Genomic DNA, 19,540 nt, shown 5'->3' with positions numbered 1-19,540 from the left:
AGGTGGCAACTCAGACGGCACCGCTGAGCCCTGGAAGGCTGGGGAGTGAGGTTCACGCGCACAGAGGACGTCTGGGCTTTGAAAGCGAACCCCAGTTAGGCAACCAGAGAAGGGTGTATATGGGAGGAGCTTACAAACAATTGCAGTCTGCGCCTCTAACTAACATCTCTACACGGAAATGTTCAAGGAGGGAAAGACAGACATAGACCCCAAGAAAGTTAGGAGACATCCTAGAGATTGGCTAGCCCGGTGACTCCAGGGGTGGGCGTGGGGTGTGTGACAGTGATTTTACCCCCCAGGGGACATTTGGCAATGTCTGGAGACAGTCGTGGTTGTCCAGACTCTCAGGTGGAGAAAGAGATGCTCCTGGCACGTAGTGGGTGAAGACCAGGGATGCTGCTCAACAACCTACAATGGACAGGGCAGCCCCAAACAACACAGAAGCGTCCAGTCCCAAAGGTCAACAGTGCCAAGTTTGGGAAACCGGCCAGCTGAAACCTGCCCTATTGCAGATGAGAAAGGTGAAGTAGGACAAAGGTGACGGGCTCTAGGTTACACAGACAGAGGATGGAGGAGCCGGGAGGGCAGCAGCCTGCAGTCTTTCTCTCTCGTCTCTATGATGTCCCTAGAACTGGGAGGCCTGCTTTCCAGTTCTGCACTGATAAGCACCCTCAGAAACAAAGTTGTTTCCTCTCCTTCTGGACCACAGAGCACCCTTCCAGCCCACATCTCTCGTAAGGAAAATTCCATCGCCGGCCTTTATCAACACACGCCGGTCCCTACCCACTTCGGTCTAGACAGATCTCTTCTGGGGAGTTAGCTTATTATCTTTGTCATGCATTTAGAAGCGGATGGTACTGCTGATATAAATAGGAATTGCCAGAGGAGCCAGCACCAGGCGTTATGAGATGCTGATGTGCAGTTCCCCGTGAGGGTGGGAAGGAGACCCCTCCGTGCACACATAACTATATCTAACCATTATTAAATATTGATTCATCTCAGCTGGGCCCTGTGCCTGATTCCAAATGGAGGCCAGTGCATTAACTGGTGCTGATCTCACCTGTACCCCTGGCATTGCACCCATGGCTGTCGCTGCTGACCCTTGTTCCTGAACTGACAGTGTACATGGAGAGTGATTCCTTGCCCCCCTTCTGACTAGAGAAATAAGCACATATGAGTTTATATCTGGAGTCTAGGATTCGTGGGGGTATGAGTGCTAGAGCTTCATAAAAAAAAAAGGAAAGAAGTCTCCTATGATGAACAGTCATTACAGGGACGTAGACTCGTCTGAGTATCTGGAGCAATCGTAAACATTTCCCTGAGCCGGTGTTTGATGGTGGGGGAAGGTTGAGGGGGGTGGGGGCAGATAGAAGGAAAGAGGGGCCGAAGATAAGAACAAATATGCAAGTCCAGGGTGTGTGCTTAATGGAACCGAGATTTATTTTTCTGTGTGTCTTGAGAGCTCGGGTAGTCTCTAGATAGATCACAAAAAATACAGCCAGCCAGAAAAGAAATAGCCCAAATGTAATTTAAAGGCCAACTTTTAAACCAGTACTTCAGCTGGGAGACACCTTTCCTGTGTTCCTTTAAGATTCCCAGCTCAGGACTTCCCTGGTGGTGCAGTGGTTAAGAATCCACCTGCCAGTGTAGGGGACACGGGTTCGAGCCCTGGTCCGGGAAGATCCCACATGCCGCAGAGCAACTAAGCCCGTGCGCCACAACTACTGAGCCTGTGCTCTAGAGACCATGAGCCACAACTACTGAGCCCATGTGCTGCAACTACTGAAGCCCCCGTGCCTAGAGCCTGTGCTCCGCAACAAGAGAAGCCACTGCAATGAGAAGTTCGTGCACCACAACGAAGAGTAGCCCCCGCTCACCGCAACTAGAGAAAGCCCGCGCACAGCATCAAAGACCCAACGCAGCCAAAATTAAATAAATTAATTTAAAAAAAAAAGATGCCCAGTGCAGGGGAGGAGTATTAAAGTTACTGATTTATCTTCAGTAGCACAGTTATTTTTATTGTCTTGCCAGTGACAGGTTTTTTGTTTAGCTTTTCTCTGCAGTTCTATACACCCTTCTCCATGAAAGAAGATCAGGCCATAGGCCATTGTTTTCTTTGATGTCCTGGTGCCTCAGAAGACACGGAACCTGGCCATCTCAGAAGCACATCAACACTTTCTCTGGCTTCATAACAAGCAGCAAATTTTGAAATAGTAGATACGGCTGTCCCCCCCTCTGATTCACAACAGAGAGGTGTGTGTGCACACGCAGGACACGTGTGTGGCTTTGGGGGTGCATGTGGCCATAACAGTTTGTCCATAGAAACTTTTACCAGAAATATGTCTTCTACTACCAGGGAGCCACAGGAAAGATTAATAAGTACAATTCAGTTCAAACATACGAGTAAACAATCATTTGTTGTGTCCCTCCTGTCTACAAGGAACCCGGATCCACACTGGGACATGCAAAGGTGAAGCATAGAATAATAAAAATATGAAAGAGCTTTCCTTATGGGTCACGTATTCCAGCGAGGATGCAATGTCCGTATACCAGCAGTTACCAAGGCAGAATTTAATCTGCTGTATGGGAGTGTTTTTTGTTTTTTCTTTAAATTTATTTTACTCAAGTATAGTTGATTTACAACGTTATGTTAATTTCTGCTGTAAAGCAAAGTGATTCAATTATACACATATATTCATTCTTTTTCATATTCTTTTCCATTATGGTTTATTGCAGGATATTGAATATAGTTCCCTGTGCTATACAGTAAGACTTTGTTGTTTATCCATTCTCTATATGACAGTTTGCATCTGCTAATCCCAAACTCCCAATCCTTCCCTCCCCCACCCACCCCCTTGGCAACCACAAGTCTCTTCTCTGTGTCTGTGAGTCTGTTTCTGTTTCGTAGATAAGTTAATTTGTGTTGTATTTTAGAATCCACATATAAGTGATATCATATGGTATTTGTCTTTCACTGTCTGACTGACTTCATTTAGTATGATAATCTCTAGGTCCATCCATATTGCTGAAAATGGCATTATTTCATTCTTTTTTATGGCTGAGTAATATTCCACTCCATTCCATTGTGTATATGTACGACATCTTCTTTATCCACTCATCTATCGATGGACATTTAGGTTGTTTTCATGTCTTGGATATTGTGAATAGTGCTGCTATGAACATAGGGGTGCATGTATCTTTTTGATTTATGGTTTTTTCTGGATAAATGCCCAGGAGTGGGATTGCTGGATCATATGGTAACACTAATTTTAGTTTTTTAAGGAACCTCCACTGTTTTCCATAGTGGCTGCACCAATTTACATTCCCACCAACAGTGCAGGAGGGTTCTGTATGGGAGTGTTTTGAACAAAGGGCTGTGAGAGGTTGAAGATAAGAGAAATTGATTCTGACCAGGAAAGTTCATGTATTCAACATGCATGTACCGAGTCCCTACTGTGTGCTGGGCACTGTCCTAGGTGACAGGGATACAGAGGGGAAGTATGGAGTTTAGGTTTAATGAGAAGAGATAAACAACAACACTAAACAAATAAATGGGAACTTCAGAGAATGGACAGGGGCCATAAAATAACTAAAGCAGATACTGGGATGGGGCCGGGAGCTTTCTGAGATATTGTGGTCCAGAAGGACGCAGAGTAGATGAGAACTGAGTGACAAACAAGTATCCACGTGAAGATCTGGGGACACAGCATTTCAGGCAGGGAACAGAAACTGCAAGGCCTGGGGGAAGGACCAGCTGGGCACCTTCCAAGGGCAGACAGCAGGTCCGGGGACTGGAGTTGAGTGAATTCTGGGCAAAGCAGTCACGCTAAGGTCAGAATTTGTCAGGGGCCAGCTATGCAGAGTCTTCGAGACACAGTGTGAACTTTGAGTGTCATTCTAAGGGCAGTCAGCTGCCATGAGAGGTTTCTAAATAGGGGGTGATATGATTAGATTTATGTTGTTGTGGTTTTTAATTAGTCCACCTGTGATGCAGAAAATGGAATGTAGAAAAAAGGAGGGAAGAGAATGTATCAAGGCAGCATGAGGGCTATTTTTGACATAAAGCCAACAGGACTTAATAACTGGACGTAGAAATTGATAACTGGATGTAGAAATTGAAGGAAAGGGAGAAATGATGGGTGATTACTATGTCTTTGTCCTGGACACTTAGGTAGATGATGGTGTCATTAACTAGGACGGGTCAATTAGGAGAAGGAGGTGAGGAATCTAGAACTCTTTTTGGGACATAGTAAGTGAACTTGTCTATTGAACAATTAAGGAGGCCACATTGCTATCCTTTATTGAGCACACACTGTATACCCAGTATTATTCTAGGCTCTTAGGTGTATGACCTCATTGAATCCGCAGGGTAACCTGGGGAAGAAGGAGAAGGTGATGCTCTTTCATGTGCACAGATGAGTGTTATTCAGAGACACACATCTCTTGGAGATCTTATGGCTTAGGGAGGATGCTGGCAAGGAGGCCATGCGACCGTATGTCCCACAGAAAGTGGTCAGGTGCCCTCGTCCCCCCCGTACCAGGAGAGGAGAGCTCCCCTCCTGAGGGGTGCCAAGCAGCCGGTGGCCTCCTGTCAAGACTCACTGACATCCTGATGGGCCCACTTCTGTCTGCTGTGAGCTGATGAGGGAGAAAGAGAGTTATTGTCAAATTCCCAACTTGCCCTTTTTGATATGAAGTTCGCTTGTGATATTTTTTTAACTTAGGTAGCTAATGCATTTTGTTCTCCGGAGTGTGAGAGACCCAGTTTCCTGAGTAGCCTTTAATTAGTTTCTGGATGATGACATCTCCACCGAGAAGCAACCAGTGGCATCCCCCAGTCTCAGGGGGGAGATAAAAGAATCTAATAAAGACATTCGGTGTTTCTAGGTGATGTGTTTGACAAGCTTTGTATTAACAAGAAGTCTTGTTGGAACTTTATTCTCTTTCCAACTGCGCTCCCTCCCTGGCCCCGGATCCCTGCCATTTCACAGGGGGATTCACAGAGCTAAGAAACTGTAGATTCAAACAGACCAGCCTGCATCTCTACCCCTCGTTCTAGAGGGGAAGAGGCTTCATCTTGATCTGTTCACAGACCGTAACCTTTGTGAGGGATTTAGTGGCAATAAGGCCTCGGAACAAAAACTCCACTTAAAACCAACTGACAAGTTCTTTTGCACAGCAGTGGGGCCACTTCCTGGGCCTCTGGATTCAAGGCCAGATAATGAGGTGTTCCTTCCACTAGCCTTAATTATTGCCAAAGATGATCGTCACAGGGAGAGTGGGTATAACTCACAGCTTCATTTCAATGTTGGCACCATTGCCACTTGGATGGAGAGAGGCAGAAACTCCCCTTCGGGCTGTCCACTTTCCTCTGAACTTAACCTTGAGGGTGCTTGAGGGAAAGAGAAAAGTCTGTGGAAGAATTTGGACCATATGGTGGTTAAGGCGGGGTGGGGAGGCCCCTGCGGCCACCTTCCCGCTGCAGTCAGCGCAGTTCCCCGCCGCACACGTTTTATGGCTTGGGCTTGAGCGTATAACCACCAGTGCTTCCAGGCAGCTAGGAATTAAAGTGCTGATGGTGCCATCGAGGCAGCTGGGAATGGAAGTGATCCTGGCACCATTGGCAGCCAGCACATTGACAGCCTGGAGACGCCGGCTTCTGCAGAGCTGAGCACAGGGCCCCCAGGAGGCAGGGCTCCATCCTTGCCGTGCCCCTTTGACCCTTTGCCTCCATCTGACCTGGATGGGGCAGCCTGGGAGAAGGGACTAATTGGAACCTGCTCTCCTGGGCAGCTCTTAAGGGCACAAGGAGAGTCTGAACAAAGAAAATCTTTTCCAGGAGTCTGGGAGATTATGGTGACGTGTACAGGCACATTTGCGTATTTTTTACTCTCAGGGTGGCAAAGTGTGAAGCTCATCCTTGGGTCTGGTGACAGCACTATCGTAGAAAGACCGTTCTTCTGTCCACACAGTGGGTTTCTGAGCAGAAGGAAGGACATCCAAGGGGCAGAGGTACATCTTCCTGAATGGGGAGAAAAATGAGCCCTGTTAAAAATGCAGTGGTAGCACAGGAACGGAGGACTTAAAGCTGCAGTATGTAAAGGGTCCCTCTAGCTAAGGCCCAGGCTGTATGTGGGGCCCGGCAGTGTGTCTTGAGCCAGATGGGGGCTGGGTCCCCTTTCTCTGCAGATCTTCAACAGCTTGTGGAAAAAGTGTGCCTGGAGGTTGGGGTCTGGGATACGGCACGAGCGGCAGTCACACTTGGGTAGCTGTCCTTAACGGGCCCCTCGAGTTTCGTGGGCATCAGCTGCATGCCTGCTTTGGAAACTGAGAACCACTGAAAGATGCTGGATGCCAAGGCAGAAAAAGAATCCACTTGAAGAGGCTTTAAGGCAGGGCCTCCAAGGATGTGGCGAGGCGCTGGCTGCTGCGACCAGCAGGAATAGACAACTCCTGGTGAAGAAAAATTAGAATCAGGAGAGACCAGAAGCACCTTGCCAGCCACTACCCCTGAGACCGTGGGAAGAAACCTTGTCCTAGGTGTACTGTCCCGAAACCCTGGTCAGCCCTTCTGGGTTGGCTTTTACGGCAGGCAGTAATGCTCTTTACCTGGAATCGATTGGACTCTGCGTTATCTCGATCATAATAGCATTCCTGTGCAGCGTGGTAAGCAGTTCACTAAGTGCCTTGAGTTACAGGACGTATCTCATCTGATTCCAAAACCCTGTAGGCAGAGCTTAGGTCTGAGATCTGCCACTTCCTAGCTCACTGACTTAGGGCAGGTTAGGAACTGGTTACAGCCTCAGTGTTCTGGATTAAATAGGAAGAGAAACGGGCAGTATCTAGTACTTATTAGGTGTATGACAGATATTAATTCTCTTCCATGAGGAATAATAAAAAAGGAATCTTTTTCTGGGTTTCTCTTTTTAATTTTTTTTCAGTTTTCCTCATGAAGTCAGGTAGCTGAATCAGGTTCTTAATTGATTCCATATTTTTGTACTATCATTTTCATCTTTGAGGACCCGTTTGTGTACATTTTAGTTGATTTTTGTAGGGACACCTTATTAAAGTATCTGCAGTCTGCCTGACTTCCTGTATGAGGACCTTGGGTTCACTGCATTACCTCTCTGAGTTTCAGGGTCTTTACTGTACAGTGGGGGGGGGGATGCCTATGAGCTACCAAAAGGATTTAAAAGGAAGCAGCAAATGTTAAGCCCCTGGCAAAGTGCTCGGCGTACAAGGTGTCCATGGTCGTTCCCTCCCCGTCCCGCCTCTGCTCCCTTCCTGAACTGGTCCCTAAAGAGCTGGCCCCGATCGGGGGTGTGGAGGGTGAAGCCCGTCACGTACCTTCAACCCAAAGCAGCGGCCATCACGCTAGAGCTGTACAGTCGCTCTCCCTGTCTGGATATCGTGATTAGCAATAATTACCTTACATCCCCCCATTAAACAATTGATGAAGAGAGCATTCCCGGCAATTTCTTGGATGTCGCCAAATATAACGGAGCTCTGATGGTGACAAGTAGGTTGCTGTGAAATTCAATTTACTCGAATATGCCCAAAAGCAGTGAAGTGTGGAGTGGGGCCTGCGTGCTGTTTACTTTCCTCTCCAACGTCTCTATCAGGAATGACGAAACTGGATCAGGGAACAGAGCTCATAAAAATTTCCACATTTCAGCTGATCCTGAAAGGAACAAATTCCGAACTTCAGAACCAGTGGTTTATGACTAGTCCCAGATAAACCACTAGCTTTTCTCCCCGGACTTCCTGATTTTCCCCCGTAAACATGAATGGTTTTAGTATGGAGAGAAAGAAGGACTGAGATGGAAGAAATGACAAAATGATTCTGGTAAAAGAACTAACAAGCCGCCCGAGGCTGTGTCATCAAGGAGCTCTCTGCATGGTCAGGCTCTCATTTGGGCTTCTGAATCTCTAGACTCTAACCTTTCCCTTCTGGAAAGCGGAGGCAGCAAGCCCAGTGCTGGCGAGGGGGGAGGGTCCTATAGCAGACCTCCATCCCCCACTGCCTCCACGCAGTCACCAAGATGCTGTTTATCTCAGAACCACTAGCGCATCTGAAGAAGTGGTCAGCACCCACCTGCGGCGGCAGGCAAGTCCATCTCAGCCTCTAAACCAGAGCATCCTCCCGGCCCCGCACTGCACCTGACGTCCAAATTTAGCCTCATCCTGGCCTCTAGAAGTACACATTTTTAGTAACATTAATAAATCGCATTTGAATAGTACTTTATGTTTAAAACGTGATTTCTCACAGTTTCATCTGATCCACAGAACATGTGTTTTAAAAAGGCAAGATAGGTATTGATATAACTAAAATAATCAGAGTTAAAGGATTTACATGAGTTTATACAGCTAGTAATAGTCGGGTCTGGGCTTCACATACCTGGCCTTCTGATGCAACGCTTAGAATTCTTTCTCTTAAGAGATCCCACAGATCCCACAATACTGGTGTCCTATTATACAAATATTTGTATTGGAAAGAAGGAAGAAGGGAAAAGGGAAAGAAGAAAAGACAGACTGACTAGTCTTTTCAGTCAAAAAAAGCCAAAGAAACACTTCTCGGCGGACTCAGCAATGGGTTTGATTGATCATTCCTCTGTCGTGATGTGGGGACAGCTGGGACCCCTGGTTACAGGAAGCAGCAGCTACAGCCCTGCCTCAAATGAAAGCTCCCCGGAAGCCGCGGCTCCCTGTTCCAGTGCACAGTGGGAGGGCGATGAACAGGTGGAGGATGGGTAGGAAGTGCCCGTGACGGAAGAGGGAGGAAGATGAGATAGTCATGCAAATGCTGGATGGTCCAAAAATATGTTGATGAAACCTCCCGCCCACTCTCCTGATAGAGAGCAATGCCGTGTAAGAATGACAGAGAGTGCCCCCTTTCCTAGATGCCCTGTGGGCAGACAGGTGGTCACGTGGAGGTGCAAAAGCAGGGTGCCCCACGCGGGAGGGTGAATCAGCAAGACTTCAGACCCAGAGAACCCCAGGCTGGCTGTGTGCACTCCACTGCACGAACTCTCTATGGAGAGAATACATTTGGGATCAGATATAATCTGTATTCGGGTCCCACCTTCAACACTTGTTATCTGGGTAACAGGAGCACATCAGTAATAGCTCACAAAGCCTTAGTTTCTTCATCTGTAAATTGGAATAGTAATAGTACCACCTCATAGGATTCTTGTGAGATTAAATTAAATAATGGAGTCAAAGTTCCTGTAAAATTTCTAACGCACAACAGAAATTCACAGTCTCAGTTCATATACATATATAGTTGGTTTCTGTTTATTTTTATGTATGCATCCAAATTTCAACATGCATTTATTGTTTTTCTAACCCATCTATCCCCTCATTAAAAGAAAACACTCTGGAACTCTGCAATTTTCAGTTGCATGTCCTTGAATATATCCTTGACCTCCCTGAACAGATGTATCTTCATCTGTAAAATGTGGGAAAGGAAACAATTAGGGTGACCAATGGCTTGGAACTTTTCTGGTTTTAGCGCTGAAAGTCCTGTGTTCTAGGAGACTCCTTTAGTTCCTGGTAAACCAGGACAGTTGGTCTGCTTAGAAATAATATCTACTTGTGGGGTTAATGCAGGGGTAAGATAAAGTGAGGGCAATATATATAAAACAGCGGTTATACAGCAGGTATTTAATAAATAGTAACCATTGACATTATTATACATGCGGAGAGTCTTCGAGGGCTATTCAGAGATGTTGAGGGAATGCAGTCATTTTGAGGTACTTGCATTTCCATACAGCCTTGTCCAAACACTTTCATTCATTCATTCAAAAACTACGTATTGAACACAAACTGTGTTCAGACATCGTGGTGTGTGCGGAACGCTTCAGCGAACAAGACGACCAGCTGGGCTAACGTTTTACTGGGGAGAGCAGACCATATGCAGCAGTCTGGTGTGGGGAGTTCTACTTCAGGAGAGACGGTAGAGGAAGGCTTCATGGAGGAGCTGAGTTTTCAAGAACAAGACAGACCCGGCCAAGTGAAGATCAGGGAGGAAGGAGACTTTGAAGAACCAAAGACTGGCCTGAGGTGTTTCAGGAGGAAAGGAGGCCAGTGGAGTGGACATTCATGCACCAGGTTATGGACCCAGGCCTGGATGTCTCTGTCGGGTCTGGACACCAGGAAAGTCGAGGGTATTTCAGACGGCTCCTTTAATTCTGTAAAGACAAAGGTGCCAAGGCCTTAGCTGTGGCACAGCCCTTGCTCTGGAAACTGTCCCGAGCCCCCGTGGGCATCTCAGACCTTCGCTGCAGAGAGGAGGTGGATGGGGGGCAGGGGGAACGGGGGACATGCCACCAGCAGCAGAGGCAGCACCTGGGATGCATAGATCTGCGTGCGTCCTACAGAGGAACCTGGTCCAAGCCGCTTCTGTACATCCTCAGCCCCACAGGACCGTGAAGGGCTTAATGAGACACCTCAATTTGGATTGAATAGGATATCTGCTGTGTGCTAAAAACAGCAAAACTGCTATACATTAATGACATAACTACAGAATTTAACACCTGGGCAGTGGAGGCTACGCGAAGAGTGAGGAAGTTCCCTAGAATACTGTTTTAATAATTATGTTATTTAATTATTTACACATTTGAATTAAAATTCAATAAGAGCCAGATTAAACCTTAACATAATAAATTAAATGTGGAACTCTATCCAAAAAGCATGGCTCGGGGGGTCTCTGCCTTTTTCCAAACATAATCTAACCACTTCTTGATCTTTCTAGATTCAGACCTCAAAAGTCAGCAGAGACATCACATCCATCAATGTGGAAATAAGCTGATGGCCTTTTTTAAGGAATCTTGGAGTCTTAGCAGGTCTCAGACTCACCCCAGACCTTTGGCTGTGTGATCCCAGCTGCTAACAGAATAGTTCTGCCACGCTGCTGGCCCCTTGTCATCTCATCAGCTTGTCTAAAACAGAATCACACTAATGTTCTCCCCCAAAGACGTTATTCATATAACATAAGGGATCTGCCAGCTCAGCCATCCAGCTGCTGTTGAACAAAATGGCCTTCATTTGACTCCGTGTTCCTGAATCCCCCATCCAGGCACCATCAGGCACCCGCAGCTTGTCCTCGGCTTTGCTCTCAAACGCATCGTTTTCTTTCCACCCTTACAGAGCCCACAGTTTTTGAACATCACTCTCCGAAATCCAGTGTCTGTCTACCCAGTCCCTCTGACACATTGTTACAAGCTTATTTTGCTTAAAGTATATTAATATATTTGTATATTCACTATATATTTATGTATAGTATTTCCTTTTTTAAACAATTTCAAATGCTTGCCATTGCCTATAGGATAGAGTTAAAACCCAGGAAGGACCTGGCCATTCAGGCTGGTCTGTAATCCGGCTCTAGTTTACCTCACTGACCTTGTATCCCATTCTTCCTCGAGTCGGTTTGAATTTATCAACCTTCCATTCTGTGTTGACGTGACATACGTGTCTGCCAAGCACACAATATACGAAAACTCACTTATTGCATACTTCGCATCGCTTAGAGCCTCTGTAAGTGCATTTCATAAACTTACCCCTAAATCCTCAGAGGGATCCGGTGAGATACGTGCAATTGGCTTCACGACCTGAGGACATGAGGCACAGAGAGGTGAGGTGACTGGGCCAAGGCCGCACAACTTGAACGTAGTAGAGCCGGGATCTGGACCACTGCTCTCCATCACCTCTGCTTCTGAGTAGACTTTGTATCCTCACACGCATCCTGGATTTCTGCCTTCCCAGCCGTGCCCATGCACTTCTGTCCCACTTGAAGCAGCTTCACTTGCTCTGCAGACATGACCGTTTCTCTTTTGTTGGTACCCGAACTAGACTCTGTAGCCCAGGAGAAGCTGTGCCGACACCCACACTCTTACTAACTCACAGAGTGCAATGTCTGTACCAACCTTTTAGCATCCAGTCCCACACAACCCTGTGACGCGGTGGGACGTATATATGCACTGTTTCCCCAAACAGATTGTAAGTTCATGGAGGGCCAAGAAAATGTGTGCATTGCTGCACGTCATGGACATACCTAAGCCACAGTGTGTATATAGTAGGTGCTCACTCAGGGCTTGAGTGACTTTTGGCCATGTCTCCTCCAGTAGCTATCCTTCCATTAATAATTATGCCTGGCCACCGAAAGTCTTACTAATAGTATTTTTCTAACATCACCTGCTTTGCCCAAAATGCCTTTCCTCCTCAGAACTGATTCATTTTTGCTTGTCTTCTGGGGATTAGCTTAGGTGTCTCATATCCAAGGAGCCTTCCATGACATGCATCTCCAGGCTGGCTAATGTGTCTCTCCTCTGCATTTCCTCAACACCTTATCTGTCCTTCTATGTCACAGTGCACTAAAGGGGTTTGCTTCTGCTCCTGTCTTTGCATCTCTAGACTGTGGACTCCTTGAGGGTAAACACTGTGTCTTTTAGATGTCTTGCCCCTTAGGGCTAAGCACAACACTGGTATAAGGAAGTGCTCAGTGAGTATTGATGAATGAAAGAATGAATGAATGTGTGAGTGAATCAGTGAAAACAAAGCAATCCTAGTGTGTTTCCAACCACCTGCATGATGAGATGAGATAAGATGCAGGAGGTATCCATGGAAACAATATAAAAATGTAAGTAGCCCTATCTCAGTGGGTCAGAATTTTCTTACGAACATGGATTAGCTAAGACCATAGTGCATCCTTGTCAATTCACTTTCATTTTAAATACAACATGTTAGAAGTTGCCACCTGGAAGATGATACTTCTAACCGCCTAGCATCTTTGGCACTGTGCCAGTGTGGTTCTGGTGATTGGGATTGCACCCCTGGTCAAACCGTCTCAGCTCTATGCCACGAATGGTCTACCTTTCAAAGTCATCTCGAGGCAGTTTGCCACCTTCAAGCTACACCCTGAGGCAGGATTGAAAGGCCAAGCATTTCACCAACTGCGACTTCGTGAGTTGGACACGTTCCAGTTGTTAGTGGAGGGAGACAGTTCTAGATGATTCTTCCAAGCATGAGGTGTGATGGTCTCATTTTATATACTTACTGTGCCAACAGCTTGGCCCAGACTACCTTCTCTTCTATTTGGGGACTGTCCATTGTTCTCTAGTGTATGATTAGCAGATTAGCTATCATGTAAGAAGCCAGGAAAATGAACTCCCAGGAAGCCCTTCCAAAGCAAGAGTAATTCATTACCCTGCCTGATTTCCACTTAAAATGTACTTTGAGCACACTTCCAGCTACAAACCCTAAATCACCCTGTGTTCACAAAGTCCATCATTTTTTTTATTTTATTGCATGGCATTTTCGTGACATAATCCCTCGCAGGGCATCTCAGAGTGCTTTACAGATCAATAAATTACTTACCTGCAGAGTCAAAGCGATGTCTGCAAGGCCAGCACAGCCATTCTGCAGGCAGCCTGTCCTCTGGGAAACAGGCAAGGCTGTGTGAGTGCCAAGGGTGGGCAGGATCAGGGCCAGGCAAATGTATGGCTTGGGGGTGAGGTGGGGTTCAAGAAGTGCAAGTCCCAGTTAAAGCTCTGCGAATAAAATACATCAAAGTTAAATGATTCTAGAACTTAGAGAGCTTACAAATTTGGATCCTTCGGACAGTCAGCAAATCAAGTGTCCAGTCATTAACTCATCAAGTATCTTTCTCTCCTGGAAGGTTCAATCTAGCTTTTAAAATGATAGAGCCATGAATCACAATATAATGTCCTAGAAGTCCCGCGTCTTAGAGCCAGCGGTCACTTCCCAGCCCTGGCCACATCAACCGTCCATTGTGTCTGTCCTGCCAAATATCCATGAGAATGCAGGTATGTATGTGTGCAAGGGCATACACACACTCGCACACACAGAACGTCACACCACAGTTGCCTCTCTACCTGAAGCTCCACGCGGATTTAAGACTAAAAATGATTAATTGGTGCTTGCTTTATGCAAGGGACCGTTTTGGAGACAGCAGAAAATAAAAAGATGAGCAAGGCTCTTGTCCAATATCTTATACTATGATAATTTATAGCCAAGGAGAAAGATGAGACAAGGTAACATAAGCCAGTTTATTTTAATGCCGTGGAGGAGGCTACAGAGTCTCCAAGCAGGAGAGGCCACATCCCCTTGGACGTCGCCTGGAGGACCTTGTGGAAGGGGTGGCAGCTCAACCTTGAATGAGGTTGAATGCTTCCAGTAGGTCTAGACAGTTGGAGAAAGAGGCGAAGGGACCAAAACCAGTAGCAAGGGCTTGGGGCTCAGAAACCAAAGTCCAGTTCATTCTTGCTAATGAGCGTTCCTGGTTGGACGCAGCGTGGAAACAGATGGGAAGTCAATTTTCAGGAGAAGGAGGGAAAGGAGCAAAGGCTGAGAGCAGCTATCTGCACGACACGCTCCTTTCTGGAGGAAAAAATCCAACACCATCAGGAGTGAGTGATGAATGGATCCAGGAGAGGAAAGACCAGCACGGAAAGTTCCAACCAGTCTGATTTTCCTGTGAGGGTTGCCCCGTGACCTTGGTCCCATCCAGGGAATAAGGGCGATGGTCAGCTTGCCTGGGGTCTCCTGCAGGCCAGATGGCACTGTGTCCTGGGGATAATGGGTCCTGGAATAGCACACGGGGGTGGCTCAGAAGCATGCTGATTCAAGGAGGCAACCTGACCTGAAGATGCCTAATAGAACCGGACAGAGGGGCCCCTTAACCTGTAAAGAGCTAACGTGCCAAAACCAGTGTGAGTAGAACTGAAATGACTTGTGTTAACGGCCCAGTTCTGAGGTTGTCGCAGACATGTAGCCAGGTGGGGAGGTGGCTCCCATGAACAACCATTATAATTCCATCCTATAAATATGTGTTGCATTTTATACTATGGATATAAATGTAAGTAAGACCTGGCTCAAGCCATCAAAAAAGCTCATGGTCTAGGGGGTGAGGGATGCTACGCAAATAGCTACAGCACAGTGGGATAAGGGCCAAGAATTGGGAGTTGGGGGGGGCTGCCCAATAAAAGACACCCTTACTTTATAAACCCCTTGGCAGACAAGACAAATGAGTAGTCATTTCATGGTCAGGCATCACATTCGCTAGTGGTAAAGATGGTACTGGAGAATTGGGCTTAGATGTGCAGCAACAATGAGCTTCCACCTCTGAGCCCCAGAATGAGACAGATGCACACCGCTGGCTGTGCTCATCCCCGTGGGATGCTGTCCTGTAAAACATAAATGAGAAAGTGCACAACGTAATGTTAACTTTCTAAGGAAACCCTGGCTGCAAAACGAAAGACTAAACAAAGTTGGGGGATTCTGTCCCCAGATCTACAGTTGGGATGAACCTCTTCATCCTTTGGGGGGATTAATCTAAGACACAGAGAGAGAAAGAGGCCAAGTCTGTCACGTCTGATTGACTCCCCCTCAGGTGCGTGTAACATATCTGGGTGCAGGATCTTTGAGTTGTGCAGGAGGCCAGAGGGAGTAGGGGTAGGGAAAGATGCGACAAAGTGGCATATGATTTGGGTCTAAAAGGATGACTGGGAGTTTCCCAGGAAGGACAGAAGGAAGAATATAGATCCCAAATGCAGGCTGACCAGGAAGGACATGATGAGTTGGGGATGACAACAGGGTAAGTAGAGGTGGAATCGCCAGGAATGTCAGTGGAAACAGAGGTTCGGGCTTGATTCCGAAGGGCCTGGTTTGCTTGGATGAGGGGCTTCGGTGTTTTCAGGTGGGCAGTAGGAATGGTTGGAGGTGTTTAGGCAGAGACGCAATATGATCAGAAGTGCATCATATAAAGACGGCCGTGACGCGGTGTGGAGCCGGAGTGGGCGGAGCGTGTGGGTGAGGGTGGAGACCGGAAGAGGGTGGGGGGCTAGAACAGGTCCTGTGGGGCTGCAGTGGAACCATCCCTTTCAGACCCTCTGACATTGCGTGTACATAGGAGGAAATAGAAGCTGAAGTTGAGGTGAGACGTTTCTTTCACGTGTAAGGTGACTACTCTGATTCCTCGTCCTCGACTCTATAGCCCCAATATTGCCGTCCCTGGGTTATTCTGCCAACTACCACTTGAAGACAACAAAGAAATGTTTCAGCAGGATTTTAATTTTCCTTCTACCTGTATTGTCTCCACAGTATCTCCCAAAATTGTAGAGATTTCTTCTGATATCTCCATCAACGAAGGCAACAATGTCAGCCTCACCTGCATAGCAACGGGTCGACCAGAGCCGACGGTTACTTGGAGACACATCTCCCCCAAAGGTGAGAGAAGCAGTTTGGTGTATCGTGTCGTGAGAGGAAGTGGGAGAATCGTTGGCCTTGGCAGGACGTTATGACGCTGGTGACTTGGTGTCAAGTGTTCCCCATTCTTGGTGGCCTGATAACAAGTTGCTCATGGCTCCGCAGAGAATATCGGTGTTCCCAGTGCAAGACAGGCACATGCTCTGAGATTTCAGAAATCACACTGGAGGATGTCTCCAGTCCCTGGGAAATTAATCCCAGTTGTTTCTGGGTGAAGTGGTGGTAAGCTGTTCTGGGCGACTTTCCTGGTCACGTTTGGCGATGGAGGAGTGTGCTCGGTGTTGGTGGCATTGTTCAGCTGGCTGTTTTGTAAGAGAGAGAAGACACAAACACACAATGATGGATGAGGGTTTGGGATGGCCATATGCCTACAAGGAAGAGTTCCACGTCGGTGCTGCTTCAACAGTGCCAAATATCTGGTCGCTAGGCCATTAGTCCTTCTGTGGTTTTCTTGTTGCTTTACTCTGATTAATCCTAGATAACAAGGACAACTTAGTGTGTGACTGAATTGCAAAATTCACTTTGTCTAAACGTCTAGACGTTTTGCAGACCGGGCTAAGTGCTGTTTTGTGCTTTCACGGATTGAACGTTAAACTTTTAGAATTTAAGGCAACATGCCATTTATTATTAAGCTAGCTTTTATGCGAGCTGCATTACATTAGTTCTAAAATGTCTATTGAGTGTTTATATAGCAATAAACCACAACAGACAAGTCCCTGCTCTCATGAGCTCACATTGTCATGAGATGAGTAACCAAAATAATAATGTTAATAGTACGTGGTGATAAGGATGAGAAAATAGAGCAGGATACATTGACAGAAGGACAAGAGGTTTGGTCAGGAAAGGCCTTCGACAAGGGGACATTTGAGCAGAGACCTGAAAAAGATCCTTAATTTCACTGCTTATATCTGGCTAACATAGAATATATTTATGTACGTATGTATATATATATGTGTGTGTGTGTGTGTGTGTGTGTATGCTTGTATGTATGTATGAAGGTAAGTGCGTTGCTGAGTCACGCAGGTTTAAGGAGGCTAAAGAAGAGATACACACTGTTATAAAATAGATAAACAACAAGGACCTACTGTGTAGCACAGGGAACTGTATTCAATATCTTGTAATAAACTGTAATGGAAAAGAATCCAAAAAAGAATATATATATCTATATATATATCTATATATACATATAGAACTGAGTCACTTTGTTGTATACCCGAAACTAACACAATATTTTAAATCAACTAGATTTCAATAAAAATAAAGGTGCTAAAGTCGCCACCAGCGTGGTTTGCTGGGTGTTTCAGGCTGAGTCCCCCTAAAGCAGACCCTGAGAAGGTGACTGGCAAACAAGAAGTTTATTGGAGGTGCCCTTGGGATCAAGCCTGTGGAAGGGGAGGGAGGGAGGCGGGGTCAGGCCAAGGGAGAGGTTGAGTCGCCATGATGACCAGGGAAGCATCTCTACTAGCCCTGTGGGGCATTCTGAAGATAGGATGAATTGTCCTCTCTTGAGGTTATGGGGGTGGCCTTTTATGCCAGCACAGCGGTCGAGGTCAGGGAATTCGGGCTGTCCCCAGAAGAGCTGTGACCTAGGCCAGGCATCTCTCTTCGTATGAGACAGTCCCCACGAGGGGCTGCAGCCGAGGGCTGTCCGTCCACCCCCTGGGGCAGGCATCCTTCGTTCCTGAAGAAGGCAGCGCATCACAGGTTTACTACACCTGGACATTAAAAAAAAAATCAGTTGAAGACTATGCATGGGCCCCAGAAACCAAATTCCCTCTCTCAGGGTGACAGTTAGCCCTATGGAGGTTTTCAGAAAAGGGATGAGGTTTTCATTGTGTTTGGCCTGAAACGCTGGGAGCTGTCCCTAGCCACCGCTCCTGACACTACCACCATGAGCAAAGGAATCAGAGAGATGCTGGAATTTCTGCCAATCTCTTGACTGGAAATGATCTTACATGTGGACTGGCCCACAGTCTGGGAGGAGGCTTCACTGTGCATGAAGTTGTTAGTGATGGAACTTGGCCCTGGGGCACATCCCAGGGTGGGGCACCCAGATGGACAGACTTTCTGGCCCATGGTGCACGCCGTTCATCACTGCTTAATACCGGGACCTCAGTGCCGCTGGACTCCAGGGCCGTCTGTGCCTTTAGCATACGCAAACATTCATCATCCCAGGTACATGGACTTTCCTTCTGTCAGGTGGTACCGCCCCCTCCATCCTGCAAGTCCCCTCTGTCTCCTGCTTGATGTCTTTTCTCATCCCTCCTCTGGTCCTGCAGCTCTTCGTCCTTTTCTGGGTGCCTCGCCTTTCCTCTTCCTCTCCTCTCCTGTCCTCTCCTCTCCTCTCCTTTCCTCTCTTCCCCCTCCCCTCCCCTCTCCTTTTTTTTCTTCTTTCCCTTCTCCTCTGTACAGCTCCTCTTTTTGTCGTGTCCTTTCATGCTTTCTGTTTTTGTTCTCCGCCTTCCTATCTCTCACAGCCTCCTACACAGCCTCCTTCTGTTTCATCCCACATTGTCATTTCTTTCTTCTCTCTCTTCTCCTCACAAGCACTTTTGTCTTCCCTCTGCACTGGCACCCTCTCCGTTCCTCTTGCTGAGGTTCTCGCCACTGTGCCCTAGCATCCTTCCCTCCCTCCTGGCCATCCAGCCGCCTCATTTCCCCAGGGGACTCGACCTGATGCTTCCATTTTACGGGGGTTTTAGCTGCTATGGAAACAGAAGATGGATCAAGGGGAGAGGAGAAGGATAATCAGAATCTACCTGTGGATCAGAGTAATTTAGACGAGCAGCTTTTCCCAGATCTGTGGTCTGGATTAGCTAACCCAGATTCAAACTGATGCGATATGCCACATGGTAACCGATCACCCCGGGGCTCACGGGGTGCCGCTTCCTTGGTGACTGATTATTTGGAGATCAGAGCTGTCATCGGGCTGCTGCCCAGCCCGAACTGGAGCTGGAGACCCTCAGCAGCCAGGCCTTCATCTTGCCCCACTAAATATCTCCAAAAGGCTGCTTATTTTAAATAACGTAGGGACAAGATGTGGGTTCCTTGGAGAAAAAGATACGCTACACCTGATAGAAGGCTCCAAAGGCAGAGAGCTGCTCTCACCCTTGCTCCCACTTTGTGTGGGCAGATCACATTTCAATCAAGGTCATTCTTATGCTTACACCCATTAAACCCCTGATGGAGGGCTGACCCTGGCCAAGCACTTTGGGCAACCTTGATGGCTTCACTGCATGTTCTCTCCAGACTGGTC

The 19,540-nt window shown here is 47.1% G+C and overlaps 1 protein-coding gene across 2 annotated transcripts in view; it reads left to right on the top strand.

Annotated features, from left to right (window-relative positions):
- Window positions 1-19,540, top strand: part of LOC114887004 (neurotrimin-like) — a 926,389-nt gene that overhangs the window by 790,714 nt on the left and 116,135 nt on the right. For both annotated transcript variants that reach the window (XM_029208293.1, XM_029208294.1), the window contains one exon: window positions 16,120-16,245. In XM_029208293.1, the coding sequence (XP_029064126.1) occupies window positions 16,120-16,245 (126 nt within the window). The remainder of the gene's footprint in view (window positions 1-16,119; window positions 16,246-19,540) is intronic.

Source organism: Monodon monoceros, unplaced genomic scaffold, assembly GCF_005190385.1.
Source record: "Monodon monoceros isolate NGI ecotype Baffin Bay Population unplaced genomic scaffold, NGI_Narwhal_1 Super_Scaffold_7, whole genome shotgun sequence".
NCBI lineage: Eukaryota > Metazoa > Chordata > Mammalia > Artiodactyla > Monodontidae > Monodon > Monodon monoceros.
This window is presented reverse-complemented; position numbering and strand designations above follow the sequence as displayed.